The following is a 20,604-nucleotide window of genomic DNA, read 5'->3' as shown; positions in this document are numbered from 1 at the left end:
ACTTCCCTGCCTGTGGTGGAAAAACTCTCCATTCCATCCTGCATGTCACCGAGAGCCAAATTCATTCAACAAACATGTGCCGAGTGCCAGCTACGAGCCAGCCGCTGTGCTGGGCCTGAGGGCTGTTGGTGAGCAAGACAGACAGGGTGGCCCAGTGCTCCTCAGTTTTTCCTCCCACAGATGATTTTCACAGTTCTGCTGGTCCTCAAAGATTTTCCAACCGGCCATGGCAGGCACTTCAATACAGCACTTGCTGTATTACATATTTTGTTTCAAACATACATATCTCCTCTTCCCCACTAGACTTTCCTCTCCCTGAGGGCAAGGACCATGTCCTAGACTTCTGCGTCCCAAGCAGCACTTAGCAAAGTACCGGGTCCACTTTGGAAATTGACGGGATGGCCGCGTGATTCATCTTCTGAACCAGAACATGGTGGGGAGTTAAGAGAGGGGCACCATGATCAGTTATATCAGGACAACAGGTATAAAGCAAGACTGTCCCAGGAAAACTGAGACACGGCCATACCATGCCATAAGTATGTATTTCCCAAACCCTTGAAGTAGGTGGGGCCACATGAATATTCCGGTCAATTGTCGTGAACAGAAATGTCATCAGCCACTCTGGTGCTGGGGGACGGAAGAGCCTGGCTCTCCAGCAAACTTCTGCTTGCCATCAGCCTGGGTCCCTGAGGGACTGCGTGGAACGGGGTGTCCCTGATTCCCAACGGCGCCTCACGAGGTTCTCGATGTGTGGCAGTGTATGCAGGATGAAGCCCGAGCTTTCGGAGTTTATGTGTTACTGTAGCAAAGCCCAACTTCTGTCTCGTGCTATTTGCCTTCAGAACCCAGAGGTCTCCCCCTTCCCAGGAGACATCATTTCCCACCGCTTCCCACCGGCCCGCATCTGTGTATGGATGCACACAGAAGGCCAGCTGCATTCCTGTGTTTTCTGTCCCTTGACTTGTGTTCCTTTCACACTGAGAGAATCTCCTTCTTCACTTGCTGCCTTGGTCCCTTCTGTCCTTCAAGTCCAGTTCTAAGCCCAGCACATCCATGACAACCCCTGCAGGGGAAACTGTTCCAACAGCCTCTTCACACCACTGGGTCTCCATGCGGAGGATTCTTATCACTACAGACTCTGGGGACCATCTCCCTTTCTCCTTCATCCCTGGACGCAGGCTTGAGAGCCAGGTTCCACACCCAGAGGCCATGCCGGGAGGGACGGACTGTGGAGTGGGCTCCGTGAGGAGGCGGATGGGCGTGGGAACTCTGCCGTTGAGGTACAGGGTGGGGCCAGGGAAGACTTCTTACTGGCACCTTCTATGTGGTTCTGGGTGTTGTCGTTCTAGCAGCATCTACGTGCCAGCCTCTCCCACGACTCTGTGAACTGTATCCCCCTTTCTGTTTAAACTAGATGAACATTTTTCTGTTGTCTGCAAAGAACCCTGACCCACATATCCCCCAATACCTCCAACCTTGAGAGGCTTCCCAGCTTCCAATTTCTTACTGAGCACTTGCTATATTACATATTTTGTTTCAAACATACATATCTCCTCTTTCCCACTAGACTTTCCTCTCCCTGAGGGCAAGGACCACGTCCTAGACTTCTGCGTCCCAAGCGGCACTTAGCAAAGTACCGGGTCCACTTTGGAAATTGACAGGATGGCCGCGTGATTCATCTTCTGAACCAGAACATGGTGGGGAGTAAAGAGAGGGGCACCATGATCAGTTACATCAGGACAACAGGTATAAAGCAAGGCTGTCCCAGGCAAACTGAGACACGGCCATGCCATGCTAGCTGATGGAGGAAGCGTAACATAGCCAATGCGAGAGCATCAAAGTGCAGTTCAGGACACATGAATTCAAACCATCACAACAGATACTCCTCTGTTGGAGTCTCCCTCCTCCCAGTTGGTGGGGACATGAGACTGGGCCTAGCTGACCTTTCATGTTTGGGTGTTGCCAAGATACCACTTTGGTTTTCCTAAGAAAGCTTTTTCTATTTGTTGCTTTTATGATGAAGAATACCTTTTGTTCTTAATGAATTCATTCTAGACTTGGTAAAAAATCACCCATAAAACTTTCACCTCCAGAGCCATTATGTTGCCCAGGGCAGCTGGTGTACATACATAAGACCCCCTCCCTGGCCTACCAGGGTCCCTATGGAAGAAGAGTATTACCAGAACCACACCCAGACTAAAACCTCCTCAAAGGCCAGGATGCTCTTTGTTATTTGTATCGCCAACATGTGGGCCGGTGCCTCAATAACATTAAAGTCGGTAAACGCTGAAACCCACCATAAGACTCCAGGCATCAGGCACATGGCGCATGTGTGAACAATCCAGTGTCAGGGGGCCTAGTCTCTTTCCTTCCTTGCTCTGGGCGTCTGCCCTTGCCTCTGACTGCAAGCTCGCTGTGCCTTCTACTCCCTCCAGAGTCCAGGTCCAGAGGGAGGGGCAGCGCCTGGCCAAGTCCTCCCTCCTATGCCTCTTGGTGAGCGAGCATAGCAGTGCTCCTGTGTTCAGCTGCTGTGGCTGAGGCTACAGGAATACAGTGAGAGAACACGGGTAAAAAGGTAGCATCGGTAAACTTCATGCCATGCGCACAGGACAGGGTCACTGACTGGGAGCCATTATTGCTATGAAGGCACAATTCCATGACGCACACAGTTCCCCTCCCCGTGCCCCAGCACCAGGCCTCGGGAGGAGGAAATTATCGTCCGTGGTTGCATGGGTGGTGATGCAAGAGGCGTGAGAGCAGACTGCTGAGCAGTGGGACACTCAGATGGTACTCTGGATGGTCACCAAACAGGTACACGAAGGTACAGCGGACACACCAAGCGCATCCTGAGCTGACATAATCACAGCGATGAGTTCAGCTGTAATGCCAATAAAATATACAGCTCAGCAGCACGGAATAAAATCTACGTATCGAGACAGCGACACCCAACCACGTCTTAACGGGCGGGCAGAAGACACTGATGGGTGCGGCATGAACGAAATGGACTTAATAGCCAGTGTACTGTGTTTTCACGGTGGGCGACACCAATTTAACATATGGGCAATGAAGAAGTCAATCTTATATCAAGTTTAAAAAGAAAAAAAAAAAAGGAATGAGAAAAACCACGTGGGGTTGGAGCCAATATCTCAGGGCTGGAAGGAAAATAGGAAGGAACACACCCTCATTTGCTTCTAACACGGTTAGCTGATCTGTTTGAAATTAGATCCACTTTCAACTGTTTTAACTTAATTATTAAGCCATTTCTTAACCTCGTGAACGCAGTTTTCATGTGCTTTCAAATGTGGCCCTGAACTAATAGACCCTTTCACTTCAGTGGTTTTGGAAATGAATGTTAGATGGAGAGGAAAGCAGTTTTACGGTGCTTTTGTAAGGGTCAGAGCTCTGAAAATATAGTATGGTTTGTACATAAAACTCAGTCCACCTGAATATCCTGCTGGCCCTTTGGGAATGAAGGCAAACCGTGCCACCCTTTAAAACTCCTGCTTCCTTTCCACGGGCAGTCGGCTGTGCTGGTGCTGAGCCATCTAACTGCTCAAGCGAATCCATTACTGGGATCAAAGTCTCAACGGATGAGAAACAGGTGGCAGCCAGGAACCCTGGGGGCAACCTTCCCACTGCATCTGAGAAACGGAATGGTGGGTCCAGCTCTCCGTTCTAGAACAGTCGCCATTAGAAAGACACATAAAGAGAAAGAAACGTCTGTCAGGATGAATATCCGAGCTCTGAAATTGCTGTGGGGCCTCTTTCTGCTCATCGGTTTTTCTCATTATGTGGAGGGGCTGCCAAGTTCGTCTGTTTTCATCCGCCATTTTGTAGGAAATCGACAGCTTATGATTGCAACTATCTTTGTTGTTGTTGTTAGGATTTATTTGAGAGAGAGAGAGCACTCCCAGGGCGGGGGGACAGAGGGAAAGGGAGAGAGAGTCTTAAGCAGACTCCACACAGAGCACAGAGCCTGATGAGGGGCCCGATCTCTCGACCCTGAGATCATGACCTGAGCCGAAACCAAGAGTCGGACGCTCAACTGACTGTGCCACCTGGGTGTCCCGATGACAACTTTTGAAATGATCAAAGGTTGGGCAATTTTTACCTTCTCTGCATCACTGTGTGGAATGTATCACAAATTAATAATGATAATATTAAGAGGGGCCAATCTTTATTGACTGTTAAGCCATTTCCCTGTAGTCCCATGAAGCAGGTACTATTATCCATGTTTACGGAGGAGAGAGAGGAGGTGGAGATAAGAAGAGTTTACCCAAGGTCATACTCCTTGTAAGTGGTGGAACAGATTCAGACACAAGTGTTCAGAATCCAGCATCAGTGTTCTTAACTGCTGTACAATACTATAGAGTGAAAGCCAATGGAAGCAAAGTACCTTTTAAAAAAACATTGACGTAAAAAAAAAAAAAAATTAAGACCCAGGAAATCACTGATTTTTAAAAGTACACTTACTGAATCCTTTTATCAAATATTAATGCACGTGTGATACACCAGGCATTCTGTCCCCATGATCTAATTTAATCCTCTGTGGCTCGATTGTGTCCATTTTACAAATGAAGAAACTGTGATTCAAGGAGGTTGTACAGGAGCAGAGAAGCGTGTAATTCCCATCCGAACCCAAACACGAGAGACTCCAAATCTCGAGCTGCTTCCACAAATCACCACCCCCCACCCTGCCACCACCTCTTTCTTATTTAAAGCAATCCTTTCCTACTAGGAATAAACTCAAAAAAAGAAAAACTTTGCAATAAAACTCACTACTTAAGTTTGGAATCAGAGAGCATTTTCCTCCGATTCAGGCACGAAATGGCTCTGACTTCTTAAGTATTGATCTCAGAGATGGTAGGATCCAAGTAATTTGTTAGAAGATGGGCCACAAGAGAGGAAAGAGCACCAGGAGTAAAACTAGTTAGCTTCGATCAAGCAGGGGTAGTGTTCATATTCTCCTGTCTTCCTAACACAGGCTGGTAACGCGAATACCACTTTCCACAGAACACAGAGAAGACGGTTAATACCGTCCATTTTCTCCTCATTTTTTTCTCTGCATCCGGCACAAGCCCGAGTGGCCGAGTGGTATGCAGAAGACAACTAAAGCCGTGAAGTCATTGGTAAGACTCTTGCAACTCCAAAGGGAAAGCTGGTTTGAGCCTGGGCTGAAAAACCCGGGCCTGACCTCACATCCTTTAGGACGGCCACTACCGAAACTCCAGAAAACACCACATATTGGTGAGGATAGTCACCTAACCACTACCTTCTGACCAGTCTGCTGTCTCTCTGGCTACCTAAATACTTTGAGGTAATCCCGCCTCTCTCTTTGACCGAGAAGATGCTGGGTTTCATACAGGGTAATAGTATTCAACTTAGAGACAAGAACAACACAGACTCTCATGTATTTTGCCGAAGAGCCTAACAAAAATCATTGTAAACATCCATTGAATTTTCATATACTGCTAGGCAGTAACTGTCAAGATACACTGTGAAAAACAGCAAAAGTGTCTATAATTTATCTAGGACGGAGGTGGCAAAAAACATGTACATGTATTTGTTTATATTGTTAAAGCAAACCCTTGGAAGAATAAGCCAAAAACTAAAGCAAACAAAATTCCTTAAATAGGTAAGAGAAGAAACAGGGTGGAGAAGACAGAAGGTGAACTTCTCAGAACATACTTCCGTAGATTTGATTTTGCTAAATATTTTACATGATTTTGAAACAAAACTAAATTTTTTAAATTCCCCCCAAATTTGAAAATAAAGTGGAACAAATGTTCCTAGCAGAGTAGTCACTGGCTGGTACAGCCGTACAGAGAGGAATGAATTCGGCTAACTTCAAAACTACCCTCTGCCCGTACAGTCCTCGAGGGAAATACCCAGGAACAAAAACACCTGTAAAACCACCTCCCCACCACCGCCACCTCAACTCAGCTCCGCGCTCAGGAGTCACACTGTAGGTGATGGCGCTAGTATGGTTATTCGTGGACAGTTACGTGAGTAGCACAGGAACAAGCCCGTAAGTACTTATGCGAGGTGACCAGGACCTGGGATTTTCAGTGTGGAAGACAAGAAGTTACACATGTTAAAGGTGGGTGACGGGTATGTGACATGTATTATGCTTGAAATTTGCTACAGTACAAATTTTCCATAACTGAGTTAAAACAAAACAACTCCTTGATCCCAGTCTTTGATAGACGGCTCTTCGGTAATTTTTCATATTATCAGGTGGTCACGGATCTGGTGCAGTAGGCGCTATTTCCCCATGGGTTTTCTTCAGGTGGCACGACTGGAAGGCACGGCAATTTTCTGAGGAAACTTCAACTGTGTAAAATGATCATCGCACTGAACAGGATACGTTACGACACACTTGGGCTCTATGAGGGAGCGTGGCAAAAATATCACCGCTCTTCAACACCTTAAAACTTGTGCTTTTTCTCAGGGTTCCCATGCCTATGGCCCTTCCCCCTAAGTATCCCCTCCCCACAGGCAGGTGACGTTTGCATGTCCCCACAGTCATTTCTACAACCCACTTCAGAAGAATTATTAATACGCAGATGAGACAGTCTTCACCATCCAGGGGGATGCGGTCCCACGCTTTCTGAAGTTCCAAGTGTGGAAATTTGGCCTTATTACATTACAATATTAAAACTGCTTTTATAAATAGCAAACCCTCTTTCCCACTTGAGAATCATTTTCTTAGAAGAGTGGTTTTCAAACTTGAGCAGGCACCAGAATTACCCAGAGAGCTTATTAAGAAAACAGGTTACTGGGCCTTACTCTCAGAGTTTCTGATTCAGGTCCAGTTTGAAGCCTGAGAATTCGCCTTGTTAACAAGTTCCCAGATTTGCTGATGCTGCAAGTCTGGAGACCACACTTGAGAATTATGATCCAAGAACATCTATGAAAACGTATGTGTCCCTTGCTTCCTCCTAAGAACAAAGCCCCCTGAAACTTTTCATATAAAAGTTCATGATCTCCCCTTTCTTTGATTTATATCTGTCCTTTGAATTCCATGATGCCTTCCCCCGTTTAATTATTATATAACCTTTTTTTGAAATTAATTATCCTTAAAACGATACTCAGAAATGTCCCCTGTTAGCTTATCGGTACCTGTTTGCTTCCGTATTCCTTAAAAATATTCAGGCAATTTTGCTTCTTTCCTATCACCCTCTCTTTCTAATTCTCTATTCCTTTAACCAAACTGAGAGGAAAGATGGGGGAATACTCATGGAAGATGTTACCGTATGCTGTTTCCTAGCATATAATTTCGTACAGGACAGTAAACTTTGACTTGATTATTGCTCGCCTTTTCCATCCTGTTGTGGGCACTCACTTACAACCTGAAAATAACAAGGCCTGATATTTATTAATATTTATAGAATTCAACGCCCTGCCACAGGGTAGGCAGTCAATCCATTTTTGTCAAACAGAATATTTCAATCACAGAATCCCGGAGACAACTGAGGTCCAGGGAACCTAAGTGATATACAAAAGGTCAAAAAGTCTGTTACCACAGATGCCAGAATGCTATCATCTGGATCCCACGATGCCCACCCAGGTTGCGCCCCTTCCCCCAGTCTGTTCTACCTCTCACTAGTTTTATCAGAAGACGCCAACAGGACCTAAAGGGGGACAAAATAACTCTCAAGGAGCATCGGGCTAAATACTTAGAGAATAATCATAAAATTCTCAATGAGGATAAATGCATTTACTTTGGCCAATAATTACTTAATACAATACTTTGCTTTAGATGCTTTGACCTTTCCAGATGTCTTTACAAAGTGTACAGGGGAGGTCGCCATTCTAGACAAACTAAGGAAAAGCCTACAAGATGCAGAAACACATTCCGATGGGATGGGTCCTCTGTCCTAAACAGACCATCGTATATAGAAATCCACTCCCCTCATGTACTGCATGATGAGGGCTAAAACAACGAAACACAACGACAATGATTAGTACCAGGTCATCTTCAGGGTTTGCTCTTTCTAGATGCAACTAGATTTATGGGAAAGGGGAAACGACCCTTTGGAAGCTGATTGCTATGTCCCAGGAACAGTATCAGGTGGCTTACAGACACTACCAAAGGGACTCCTTTCAATGACCCTACAGGCGAGACATTAGTCTTCCCATTGAAATGAAGACGAAAGGAAGCTTGGCAGTTGCATAGTTAGGGGAAACTGGCAAGTCCAGATGCAAACTCAGGTCTGTCAGACCCCAAGGTCATGCTTCATCCATGGAGGAAGTATGCTGGTTCTGTCATTCAAGAGTTCCAGAACCTTTACCGGTGCTCAAAGAGCTCAACGAGTCTGAGACATGGTTACAACCTCTACCCACTTCTCTACTCTATAAAAGTGTGACAAGCTGTTCTCCTCCTGCTTAATTTATTTTGGCTTGTGTCATCAGCAAAAACATTTCTAACATCAGGACACACTGACTGAAGAAGGCTTTTTGACCCTGAGCCTGGTGTTATCTTTAAAAGCTGACCAGTAATGAAGTGTAAAGCCACGCTCAGTCCTGACATACAGGAAGTCACAAACGGTGATGGAAGCCTGGCCTGATTTTCCCTCGAAAGTCCTAACCCTTTGGCTTCATGCGTGTGGCCTTGCCCCTTCCTAGAAACCGAGGAGGGCCAACACACAAGTGACTTTCCCTCATCTCACCCATGATCTGGAATAGTCCCATGCAGAGAAGGTCCGTTGGTAGAACAGATGACAATGCGTTTTCCAGGCTGGAGGGAGAGAGGACAGGGGATGAGAGGAGGCTGCCCCCCAAATTTAAACGGTGCTGCCCTTGTAGCAGGTAACACGACAGTCAAGGAACTAACAAAAGGGTATTGCTTTTCTTGGTTGAGGATAATGTTTCAAAACATTATCCTTTTCAATAGACCTACATTGAAGGAATTAAACAATCATTTGCCCACCACTGCCATTTGCTGTGAAATCCTTTTCACTGTGGCTATGTAAAGGCAACCTTGTAATACGTAGTCTGTAGAAAAACAAACAAACAACAACAACAACAAAAAGCCCACTTCCTTTAACAATCCCTCAAGGATTAGCTAACGCATCAGAAGCCAAATCTTTACGCAAGAGAATTTAAATTCTGGATTCTAGTGTTCCTTCCGGGTCATCCATCCCAAACCCCAAAGACTTTTTTTTTTTTTTGAAGCAACAGCAACCGTTAATGGCTATGCTTATCAAGTACTAGAGCTCACTCCTGGCTGAGCGGGACGACACACAGTTGGCAGGGCCCCGGCGAAGGCGAGCCTGTGTCACTCCATTTATCAGTCCGATGGCCGTGCACGCGGATTCTTCACGTGCACCTGTCAGGCTCACGAGAGGCGTCACTCGTGTTTGGGCATCAGAGTCCATCACCACAGTGAGTGAGAGCACAGATAACAGGACCCTCTTTGTTGCTACGCTCGATGCTTAATTAACATGCCCTGGCAGTTTATTTTGAGGGGAAAGATAATACATACATTCAAACAATCGTGGAATTCGATGGCCAGATAAACATCGCTTCTCATTTTTCCGTACGCAAAGTCATGGCTGCACACTTTTTTGTGGAGTGCTTAACAATTGTGTTGGAGAAAGGACATCAAATGATGCTTAGAAATGTGATACACATTTTCATTTCACACCCCATCAGCTTTTACAACTGTAGCTCAATGAAATGTAAGAGGGAGACTGGAAAACAGCCAGATTTGCACCAAGGTATAAAAGAGGGGTCAGGTTACTTTTTTATAGAAAGGAAAAAAATTGTTTAATTTTCACTCCACATGACTAAAGCAGATATTCAACACACAGCCTGGAGAAAGGCACTCACACCACACACACCGACACGCTTTAGTGCCTGTTTAACTGCAGGCGTTTACTGTATTATCAACAGCTTCGTAAAGCAAGAAAACCTTCCTCTCATCACCCCCTTCCACTCAGGATCTCCTGACACAGAGATGCCCTGGATCAGATGATCTTCTGCGTTCCATCTTTCACCTGAAAATAATGCCTTTTGCCCTCCACGGCTGGCCTAGAAGTAGGAAGGGCTCATTCCCTCTCCAGGCGGAGCAGCAAAGCTAAAGGCATCAGCAAAACTGCATCTTTCTAATTCAGAGTTCAGTCTGTCAGGAAGGATGAAAGCCTCATGCATACATAAAGAGGGAACTAGAAATGATAACAGAAACACGGTCTGGAATCTCTGTGCTTCTGCAGCTGCTGTTTTACCAGCAAGGTAGAGAGAAAAGGGTCTTTTACTCACCTCTGTTAAACCTGAGACTTGTCCCTTTGCTAATGGTTTGCTGATGGATGGCGTGTATACTTTGGCGTCTGATACTGGCTGCCCTTTCATGAAGTGTTTCCCTGATTCGTAAATGTCCACTTCGATCATTTTCCCCATGAATGTGGGGTTCTTTGGCACTAAGACCTTTAAAGAAAAATTCAGAAGGCTTAATTTGAACAAAATAAACTTGCCATTTTAGAGCACCGTTTTAGATTGATAGGATGACTGCAAAGGAAGCAGAGGCGTCCCGGATACCTCAGACCCCTATTTTCCATGAACATCCGACCACGAGTACGGTACGTTCGTCACAATGAATGAACCCACACTGACCTAGGACTACCCGCCGCAGTCCATCCTTTATTCGGGTACCCCTGGCTGCCTCCTTGCCTCTTCTCTCTGTCCTGAGACCCTGTCCCGAGTAGGCTCCATCTTCCAGCTGCTCCAGGATCTGGAGATCCTGCAGGCGAGGGAGGCGCGTGTGGGAGGAGCCACGGGCTGGAGACAATGCGCCTTCCTCGGGATGCCTGCTGTCCTCAGGCATGTGGCAGGCAGACCCGGGGGGAGCCCCCAGCAATCAAGCCAGTCGCTTTTGGACAGGCCTTTGATATGCTGCTCTCGGCTGTCCCATGCAATGAGGAAAACTGAGACAACGCTGATGAAAGCCTTATACTTTCCATACCTGCCAAGTCAGCTGTCAGAATCATGGTTGGAATAGACACTTCAGATAAAGGCCGCGTGTTTGTGTGTGCATGAGTGTGTGTGCGTGTGTGTGTGTGTGTGCGTGTGCATGAGAGAGAGAGCATGGGTGTGTGATTTGAGGGGCAGGGAGCAGAAGAGCATTTAAAAGCGCCCTTTTTAATGGCCCAAGTGTTGGTGTTGGAGTTCAATGACTCCTCTGATGAACAACAGCCTCCGTTCCCGTCTCTCGCTCTGTCCTGGGACAGGCACGTTGGTTCCTTCTACCTCCACAGACAATTGGCAGTTCTGAAGGCTCCTTTGGCTAGTTCACAAGGAACTGTCAGACGGTCTCTCTCCGCTCGAGATTTCTGACGGAAGCACTTGTTTACCTCGAGCAAACGTTCCGGTCCTTGGGGACCCGGAGGACGTTTGCACACGGCGTGTCTCCCCCACGTTTCTGTGTCGGGGCCTTAGCCGCTCGCCAGGCTTTTCAAGTCAGGATCCAAAACAAACAGACTCATTCCAACCTAGTAATACTGTCATTTCTAGATACCATCTCCACTTCTGGAGCTCATCTTATTTAGAAAAATCATTCCTCTGACATCTTTGATACGCTTCGCTGTAGAGACAGACATGCTGGAGGCGAGCCAGGGTTCCACGGCCGACTTCTCTGGGACGCAAAGAGGGATCTGGGTCTTTCTGGGTTTGATTCTTTTTATGACCACTGAGTCCACGGCCCCATCAAAGGAGAGGAAAAAGGTCACCTGGGCGCTGAATTACTCACAGCAAGCACGTGAACTCAAAGAGCTTTAGTATCAGAATATGAAAACCCCTTTAAATCGGTTTTTATAAAACAAGAAAATCTCTAGAGTAAACTGTCCCTGGGAGATGTGGTACTATTCTGGGGAGAAAGAACTCTCCTTGATCTGCTGCCTTGATCTGAATGAAGGGCTCAGTGTTTTTTTCCCCCTCCAGTTGTAATAATTGGAAAAAGCCCGGCTGCTTTAAATTGGAGGAAACAGCTAATGAGGCATGCCATTGCCTTTAAAATGAAGGGGAAAAAAGTTTCCTGCTGAGGCAGAAACCCAGATGGCAGAGAAAAGAGAGGGAAGAGGCGACCAAAATACAATCGAGTTCCTCCCCAGGGCCGAGCAGGTTGGCCTGAATAGGAAAATGGCTCTTGGGAGCCAACTAATGAGATGGAAAATGGGGAAGAAACTCGTCTCCGGCATCAAGTGCTGGGAACCCCACCTCCGCTGTCGTTCCTGCCGAGTATGGAACAGGGCACGTTTAGTCTGGGCCTGGAAAAGTTCCTCCCACGTTTCCTGAGAACTCAGGGCCCAGTTTGGGGTTATTCCCTGGGAAGCATCAGCAGGGGAGGTCTCTCCGACTACGGCCTCCCTGCTTTCGGACATGGAAAGGGGGTTTCCCTTCCCTGACTCGCCCACACTAGCCCGAAGAGGTTTCCCACACTCTAATTTCAGCCACGACCCATAGGGGAAAAAAAAATTCACTTCTTATTTAACGAGAAAGGAACAAAAAGCAGGAAAACACATTTGGTATTAAGAAAAGTTAAGAGTCGGACGCCTGGGTGGCTCAGTTGGTTAAGTGTCTGCTTTTGGCTCAGGTCATCGTCCCAGGGTTCTGGGATCGAGTTCTCCCAGCTGGCTCCCGGCTCCACGGGGAGTCTGTTCCTCCCCCTCCCTCTACTCCTTCCCCTGCTGGTGCTCTCTCTCAAATAAAGAAAATCTCAAACAAAACAAAACAAAACAAAGCAAAAAACCATTAACAGAGTCCAAGAGTGACACACGAAATCCCTATGCCCATGGAGAGTCTACTGCCGAGTAGGGGAGAGCCCCTCTCTTCCTGGGCCTTTTCCAGGGCCACGGCCCCTGAGGGAGGCACCTGTGTTCTTCAGTCACTTCTGAACCACTGCCCATCTTGGGGGAGTGGAATCCTAAATGTTGAGAGAGAAGCTGGGCGGGCCGGCAGTGCGGTGAGCTGGTCCAGTTTACAAGGGGGGGCAAGGCTGCTGGCCAGTGGGCAGGCTCGGCCCGTGAAGACGATGCTCTCAGTGAAGCCGGTTTGATCCTCATGCTGGTCTCCAGAGCTGGCCCCGTGAGCTGAATTCACAGAATGGACTCTTTCCCCTTGGCCCCCAGCATTCTTACCAAGGTGGAAGTTAAAACAGCAACAACAACAAACAAAAATCCTACAACTAAACAGAACCGAAAAAACCACCGACCGACGGACCACCTGAGCGAGCGCCGGGGCTGGGGCTTCGGGAGGAAATCCCTGCCCTTCCCCTTCATCCTTCCTGTTCCCTGGACAGAGGCTCCCCCTCTCCTCTGCCAGGCTGCGGGAATTCCAGCCGCGGGGACTACCTGTTCTCGCCTCCTAAAGCCTACGGCTGGTCCCGGCAAAGACGACTAAAGACAAAAACACACTTACTCCTTTGCAGAGGCATTCTGTGGGCCAACCCACAGAGATAAACTCCTTTGCAGAGGCATTCTGTGGACCAACCCACAGAGATAAACTCCTTTGCAGAGGCATTCTGTGGACCAACCCACAGAGATAAGGCCCTGTTCATGGAGCCGACGCGATGCTCTAAAATCCCCTCGCTGTGACAGGACTCTGCAACCCTCCCCTCCTTTCTGTTCCTTTTGCTTAAGTGATTTGCTCCACAGCCCTCTCTCACTCCGGAGAAAGCACCAGGCCTCGGAAGTGTTGCTCACCTGCTCGTAGAATCGATTGTGGGCAACGTAGAACTTGGAATCAAAAGACTCTTCGGTCACTAACACTTGTTGTCTTTCGCCAATCTGTGGAGAGAAGGGGAGAGAAAAGGAAAGGTAAGGGCAAACACCTCGGGATCCAAAACAGAAGTGCCAGCCCAGACAGTCCTGGACCAGTAAGCGGCATCCGCTCGGAGTTAAAGCGGATTCTGGATTGCTAGCTACTGAGCAGCTAATAGAAGAACCACTAATTCAAATTTCCTGACAGACGCTATTACCTATGCACTAATATAAAATGAGCCTAGCATGAAATCTTACTTTCTTACATAACTATGAAACAAAACTTAGCTTCCTCCTTCAACATAAGTAAGATAATTAAGGGCTCCAAGACACACAAAACTCTTCTAAGTATCACTTGGTTTCTCCAAGCAACGTTGCCCAACAAGCCAGAACAAGCTGCTTCGAATCCAAATTCATGAAAATATTTTGGCAATGGGGAAGAGTAGTAATAAACATTAATTTGAGTTATGAGGGATGTAACAGTAAAGAAAATGCCTCGAAAAGTAGTCATTAAGTCCCTGCATCTAAACATTTCACACATTGCATATAACTCTGCAATTACTGATTAATTCCTACGGCTATTTCCTTATTAAATACATTTACTCTCTCATAAGCAGCCGTCTCTTCTTTGTTGTAGCCACGACTCCATGTTCATGTTTCATTTTTTATTTTATTTTTTTTTAGGAAGAAAGACAGCAAAGATATGGGACTGTTAATTCTCTCCAGGTTCAATCTACATTTACGGTCTAAGCACACATCTTTAATAACAAAGAAGTTAAATCAGCCAAAACATTGGCTGAAGAAATGTGACCAGTCGAAAACATTCTACCACTTCCAAGTTTCGTCCACTGTGAAGTACATTTAAAGCACCAATTACTTCTTTCTAACAAGGCTGTCAAAATGTCTGATGTAGTAGCAACTAGCTGCACGGAATGATTGTGCCTAGAATTATTTTTGCCTTCACTGCTTGATAAATACAACTCTCTGTGTCAAAGCACACGGACAAGAAGATTTCAAAAAAGCCATTCCTAGGGGCACCTGGGTGGCTCAGTGGGTTAAAGCCTCTGCCTTTGGCTCAGGTCATGATCTCAGGGTCCTGGGATTGAGCCCCACATCAGGCTCACTGCTTGGCAGGGAGCCTGCTTCCTCCTCTCTCTCCGCCTGCCTCTCTGCCTACTTGTGATCTCTGTCTGTCAAATAAATAAATAAAATCTTAAAAAAAAAAAAAAAAAGCTGTCCCTATTCTCATATGTAGGGACTTGCTACCGCAGTCGGGTAGTTAGGGTTTAGGAAACGTAAACACAGCTGCACTAAACAGACCACCTAACAATTAAAAACAAAACACCAAACTCTCCTCTCCATCATATGATGCCAATACCTAAACACACCATAATTTACTATCTTTTTTTACTATCTTGTTCAAAATGTAGCCCCCTTAGCCAAAGGTCGTAAGGTCTCTGGGAGGATACTTACCAGGCACTTCCTTCACTCCCTGAAAACTAAGGAACTTTCCTGCCACATTCACCCCTTTTGAAAATCGAGTGGCAACCAAAGAACATCTCCCCAACTTCTCCATCGAATGGGAATGGCTGTTTATTTAACAAGAATGATGAATATTGGTTTTTACTGAAGTATATTCTTCTGGAGGAAAACTTAGCATGTTTGTACACATTTCACAGTGTGAGTTGCTTATGACTTAGGCTAAGTATCTGTCAATGGTTCTTAAGGAAATCTGCAATTACACTTCATCTCACATTAAGTTTTCGGGAAACGAATCTAGCAACAATATGAGATTGTTGAGCCCCTGAGACTGTAGCTGCTGCTTCCGTCTTGTTTGAATGAAGGTGGACAGCTGTTGTCCGCACTGCTGGGCTCCCCTGGCTCACCAGGTAACAGCCACGCGAGCTCACACAGACCCAGAGTCGGGGAGACTTGCTACGTGTGCACAGCAGAGGGTGGGGCTTCTGATCAACCACCAGAGAACTATTTACAGTTGAGTATTTAACTGATATTTGCCACAAGGATGCAGGGAAATGGCTATGTGTGGTAATTTACGGTGGCAAACATCCTCCTGTCACCTCTTCTGTCCCCTTAGTCATGCATCCTGTCTCACCAGTGAGGCTCTTAAAGTTCCTCGAAAGACACAAAGCAAAAATGAGCATAAGGAAGCCAGGACTTGAATGAAAAGCTGCTGCAATCTATTCCAATCCCCTTAAAAAACGAACTAAAATGAATAATAAATGCCCTCCTCGATATATATGTATATAAGACTGAAGTTGCAATGAAGTGACTATCAGACACAACCTTTAAGAGAATGGACTATTTCCCGTAACCTTAAAAACACCCACGGCATTAAGAAGCAGGGGTGCAGGGGGAAGGTTTCAGGTGGAACTCGGGGGTAAAATTTTAAAAATGGACAAATTCCTAAGACTATGTGAGAGGTTGACGATGAAGTGTTTCATAAAGATTGTGACTGGTAGCACAAATTAGGGTGCCAGTGGAATCAGGCACCCAAAGAATGGTCTAGAGCTGGCGTCACGAGAGCAGGAATGTTCAAGGACAGGCGGGAAGGGGATGCTTGGAGGGAGGAGGGCTGGTCAAAGCAGGGGTGTGGCCTGCCCGCAGAACCTGGCAGAGAGGAGTCTCAAGGAGGGTCGCTTAAAAACACGAGCCACCACATGTTTGAAGCAGATGTTAGATGGGAGAACACGGGGTCTGAGTAGATTATTTTTAAGATAGAGAAGTTAGGACATTTACTCAGCGCGAAAAGGAGAGGTCAGGAAGTAGCAGGACATGGGAAAAAGAGAGTTGGGTTCTAAGATTTAAAACACCTCTCAGTTCCAAAGTTCTAGGTCCTCCTCTGTGGTAGATCAGTAGGATTGGGGCTGGTACGTCCACAAGCTTCCCGATGCGAAAATACGTACTCTGAATCCAGGCTCACTTTCCCTAAAGTCAACATACGCTTCAAGCACACAGCTATTTTCTTGCTGCACTTAAAAGTAACGTGATCTCGAATACCCACAAAGTCCTTCAAAAAGCTGTTGAGGGATCTGAACCCCAAGAAACCCGTCAAAATCTTCCCAACAAAACCTCTGTTTTATAATCCTAAGAAAGATAACCCTTTTGTTTCTGATTTGTTTTACAGACGTATAATTTATAGTTGGTTAACTAAAATGCTCACTTAGCTTCCTCAGCATTTTTGGATGTGGGAACTTGGGATGGGAAGTTATGAATTTCAGGGGGAAACTGAGTTTCCTTTTGAGAAGTCTGATCTTGTGGCCAAAGTCAGGACTCCTGCAAGTGGCGGTCAGTCCTGCTCACACAAGGTAGGCTTATTCTGTCATTTATTCCTTAAATGTCTGTGGAGAAAGCAATTTTTCCTAGGGCAAGCAGAATTTCAGTTAGTCTATTTTAATCTAGCTTTAAAAAGATGTTTCATGGGGCGCCTGGGTGGCTCAGTGGGTTAAGCCTGTGCCTTCAGCTCCGGTCATGATCTCAGGGTCCTGGGATTGAGCCCCGCATTGGGCTCTCTGCTCAGCAGGGAGCCTGCTCCCCCCACCCACGCCTCTCTGCATCCTTGTGATCTTTCTCTGTCAAATAAATAAAAAAAAAAAGATGTTTCATGAAGGGCACCAGGGTGTCTCAGTCGGTAGACCATGCAACTCTTGATCTCAGGGTTGTGAGTTTGAGCCCTACGTTGGGCCAGGGGTGTACTTAAATAAATAAGACAACAACAAAAAGGATGTTTTATGAAAAATTAATGATAAAAACGGTCTTGTAAAACCATTCTTCTTCCATGTCACAGACTGCGTCCCCAAACTGAGGCAAAGTGCAGGAAAAAGGCCTCATGGGATCCTGCATTACTGGTGATCTCACAGGGCTGGATACGAAAGAACGCACCTGTACAGTTTTCCAGGCCTTGTTGGAAAGATGGGACTAGGGGTCTTATGTTTACTTATTTACTTATGTTTACTTATGTTTACTTATCTATTCATTTATCCATAAAGCCTGTAAATAAAGGCAGGAGTCCCATAAGCGGACCAGGAAGTCAGCAGCTGAAGCGGGTTTGGCGATCTCCGATTTCAAAGAGAGGACACTGAGGCCCGGCCAGATGTGGTGATTTGCTCTGGGGCAGGGCAGAAGGAAGAAGAGGAAGTCCCGGAGTCCTCCCACTACCCGGGGCCTCCCACTTGAGTGCTCACTGGAGAAAACCTACGCCATCAGAGATCTGATTCTGCAGTGCGTGACTTTTCCTTGAGTAGAGAAACATCTGCGACAAGCAAAAAGGAATGTTTTTAAATTCAAGTTTTGGGCAGAATTTTCAGTACATTACATAATCAGCTAGCCGTGTTATTTGTGTCACATCTATGCTTAAAATTTCCCAAGTGCCCAAAAGTTGTGAGAAACATCAGTTCTAACCATATGGCCAGATAACACACATAAAACAGCCTTGCGTTAACAAAGCAGTGGTTTCCGGCAGAATGTGGTTGCTGAATGAATGCTCATTCGAGTATACTGTTTCCCCATTTGTCCTCAGAAAGTTCCTACCTGACTAAGGACTGAAGAGAGACACTGAAGAGAATTGCTTTCAGGCCGGCGCACAATACAACCTTAACCAAAGACCGCAGAGTCTGTGGCCTTCACCTTTACGTCGGGAAGAAATGTAACTTGTGTAAGACTCCCTTGTTCTAGAAGAAGTAGAAGGTTTCTTTTAAACTTCTACAGATGACTTTAAATATAAACTTCACACAAAGTTTATTTTTTCTTTCTTAGTCCCTCCCCAGCCCTCCATGTCCTCACTTCTGTTTTACTTATAGAGGAAGCCTGAGATAAGGCTTTGGAAAAAAATTCCAACTCAATCTCTACTGGAGGGTTAGGTCTGAAAGATCTCAGTATTGCAGTGTTAACAGCTCAGTATCCAAAAAACATTCACAAAGGACAGATGCATATTTGAGTACCGGTACAAGAGAAATATTTCTCTCTTGCAACAGTTATAGGAAGGTAAAGAAATTATTTTGCTTCCCCTGAAGAGTTTCTAGAAATTAATTCTTCTGTCCAATAGCCTTAGGGGAAAAAAGGAGATTAAAACACATATATCAAAAGCTCTCATAATTATTTATATCACATTCCTAATAAACTTGAATATCCGTTTATCCTACAAAATGTTCTGACATGCAATTTCCGCAGCTAAGTTGTTGAGGGTTTCTTTCTTTCTTTCTTTTATTGTTTTTCTTTGTTTTCTTGGTTTTTGTAGATAGTAAAATACAATTTTTCTACCTGACTGGTTTCTGAATGCATGACTCTGGGAAATGTCAAATGTCTTTCTTTAGTTCCAGTCAAATTAGTTCCCCCCCCCCCCTCCCCTAAGCTGCCTGGAACATGTTAAACACAAGGCTGTGACCTTAAACTCTGAAATAATATTTCTAGTGTCTGTGCAAAAGCCTGCCCTCACATACACCTTTAGACTAATTACTGCAGTGTAATGTTGCCGGTGAACCACTGTAATTACACTTGGAGAAAAGTATGGTCTTGTTCTTTCCTAGCTAATGAAAATGATAACCTTTCCATTTTGATTCATCATTCTCAACAGGCAGAGCATGCGATGCTGGGTCTCCAGGGTATCCGGTAATTTTCCTGACTGTTTATGCACACTTCTGTTTTCTGGCCCTGCAGACGCGGGAACGAAAGAACCAGGCATACTAATGCTAACAACAGTCAACAGTAATAATAGCAATAACATTAAAATTTAATATCATCCTTACTCGACAATTCCACTCTGTAATGAAAGGGCCATGACACAGGAATGTGTGTCAAAAAATGATGATGGCGCAGAAAACAAGTAATGGGACTCAAAGTCTGTCGTATTCCAAATGCTTGCCGTCCGTTTGCTGGTCTACCTAGAGATTCTTGAGAGATGTTGGGTGGTTTATTCTCAAAGGGGCTGATTCGTATCTGACTCTAAGACAATGACTGAAAATACATTTTATCAGACTTTTTAAAAGCAGTATCTTCTGGGTGAAAAAAAGAAATATTCTTTAGCTCTCCTTATTAACAGGAATAAATATATGCAAAAGAAAAAGAATGTTCCTTTGAGGTAGAATATCCATTCCCGGAAGTAGCTGACCCATGCCTACGAGTGCCTCAGTGGTCCTATTGTTCCTTCCTCATATTTCAGAAGAAACACCAAGAAAACGGGGGGGGGGGGGAGTCTTTTTGCAAAAGTAGGGATGCAATATACCAAGGCCAGATGCCAGGGATCTCTGGAATCCAATCAGACTATGACGTTTCTTCTAATAGCAGCCCTGTGGCCTGTATTCTTCAATCGCTTGCTGGCTTGCTTTCTGTCTTGTGCCCACTTCAGCAAGAGAAAAGGGAGAGAAGAGGGAGTCTTTTCCCACTTAGAGGTAAAATCCCATTCTAATAACAGAGCTCTTTTCATCTGCTGGGTGAGAGCCAACAGTAATAGTACAATAACCCTGCTTTATTGATCTGGTTAAAATAATTCTCAACAGCAAACAGTTATGTGAGAAATGCCAACCTGATCCCTTTGCAGTATTAGAAATGTATACCTGGGTGCTTACTCAACTGCCAATTCAAAAAACAGCCAAGTTTTAACCACCTGCCTGTAAATTTTCAGTATTCTAGAACATTCTAAGGTGTTACCTACAGTGCTTTTGTGAAGATTTTTTTTTTAAACTGTGTAAGAACACAGAACATGAGATCTACTCTCTTAACAAACAGAGACGAGTGGCCCTTTTTTATCACAAAACTAGCACAAAGTATGTTAGATCTATTTTTCCCACATCAGGTAAGCTTGACAATGCCCAGGCAGTGTAGGAAGGTGCTCAAC

General features: G+C 45.5%; 1 protein-coding gene across 4 annotated transcripts in view; it reads right to left on the bottom strand.

The window, feature by feature from the left end:
* The window catches only part of CDKAL1 (CDK5 regulatory subunit associated protein 1 like 1), a 647,814-nt gene that overhangs the window by 18,490 nt on the left and 608,720 nt on the right, over window positions 1–20,604 (bottom strand). For 3 of the 4 annotated variants that reach the window (XM_013060790.2, XM_045085085.1, XM_004761260.3), the window contains 2 exons: window positions 13,698–13,781; window positions 10,264–10,428 (listed from right to left, as the gene is read on the bottom strand). In XM_013060790.2, the coding sequence (XP_012916244.1) occupies window positions 10,264–10,428; window positions 13,698–13,781 (249 nt within the window). Of the gene's footprint in view, window positions 1–4,324; window positions 8,741–10,263; window positions 10,429–13,697; window positions 13,782–20,604 lie in introns of those variants that run through there. The other variant, XM_045085086.1, reaches the window with a different exon arrangement.

Source organism: Mustela putorius, unplaced genomic scaffold (genome assembly GCF_011764305.1).
Source record: "Mustela putorius furo isolate JIRA1106 unplaced genomic scaffold, ASM1176430v1.1 tig00000831_pilon_pilon_pilon, whole genome shotgun sequence".
Taxonomy (NCBI): domain Eukaryota; kingdom Metazoa; phylum Chordata; class Mammalia; order Carnivora; family Mustelidae; genus Mustela; species Mustela putorius.
This window is presented reverse-complemented; position numbering and strand designations above follow the sequence as displayed.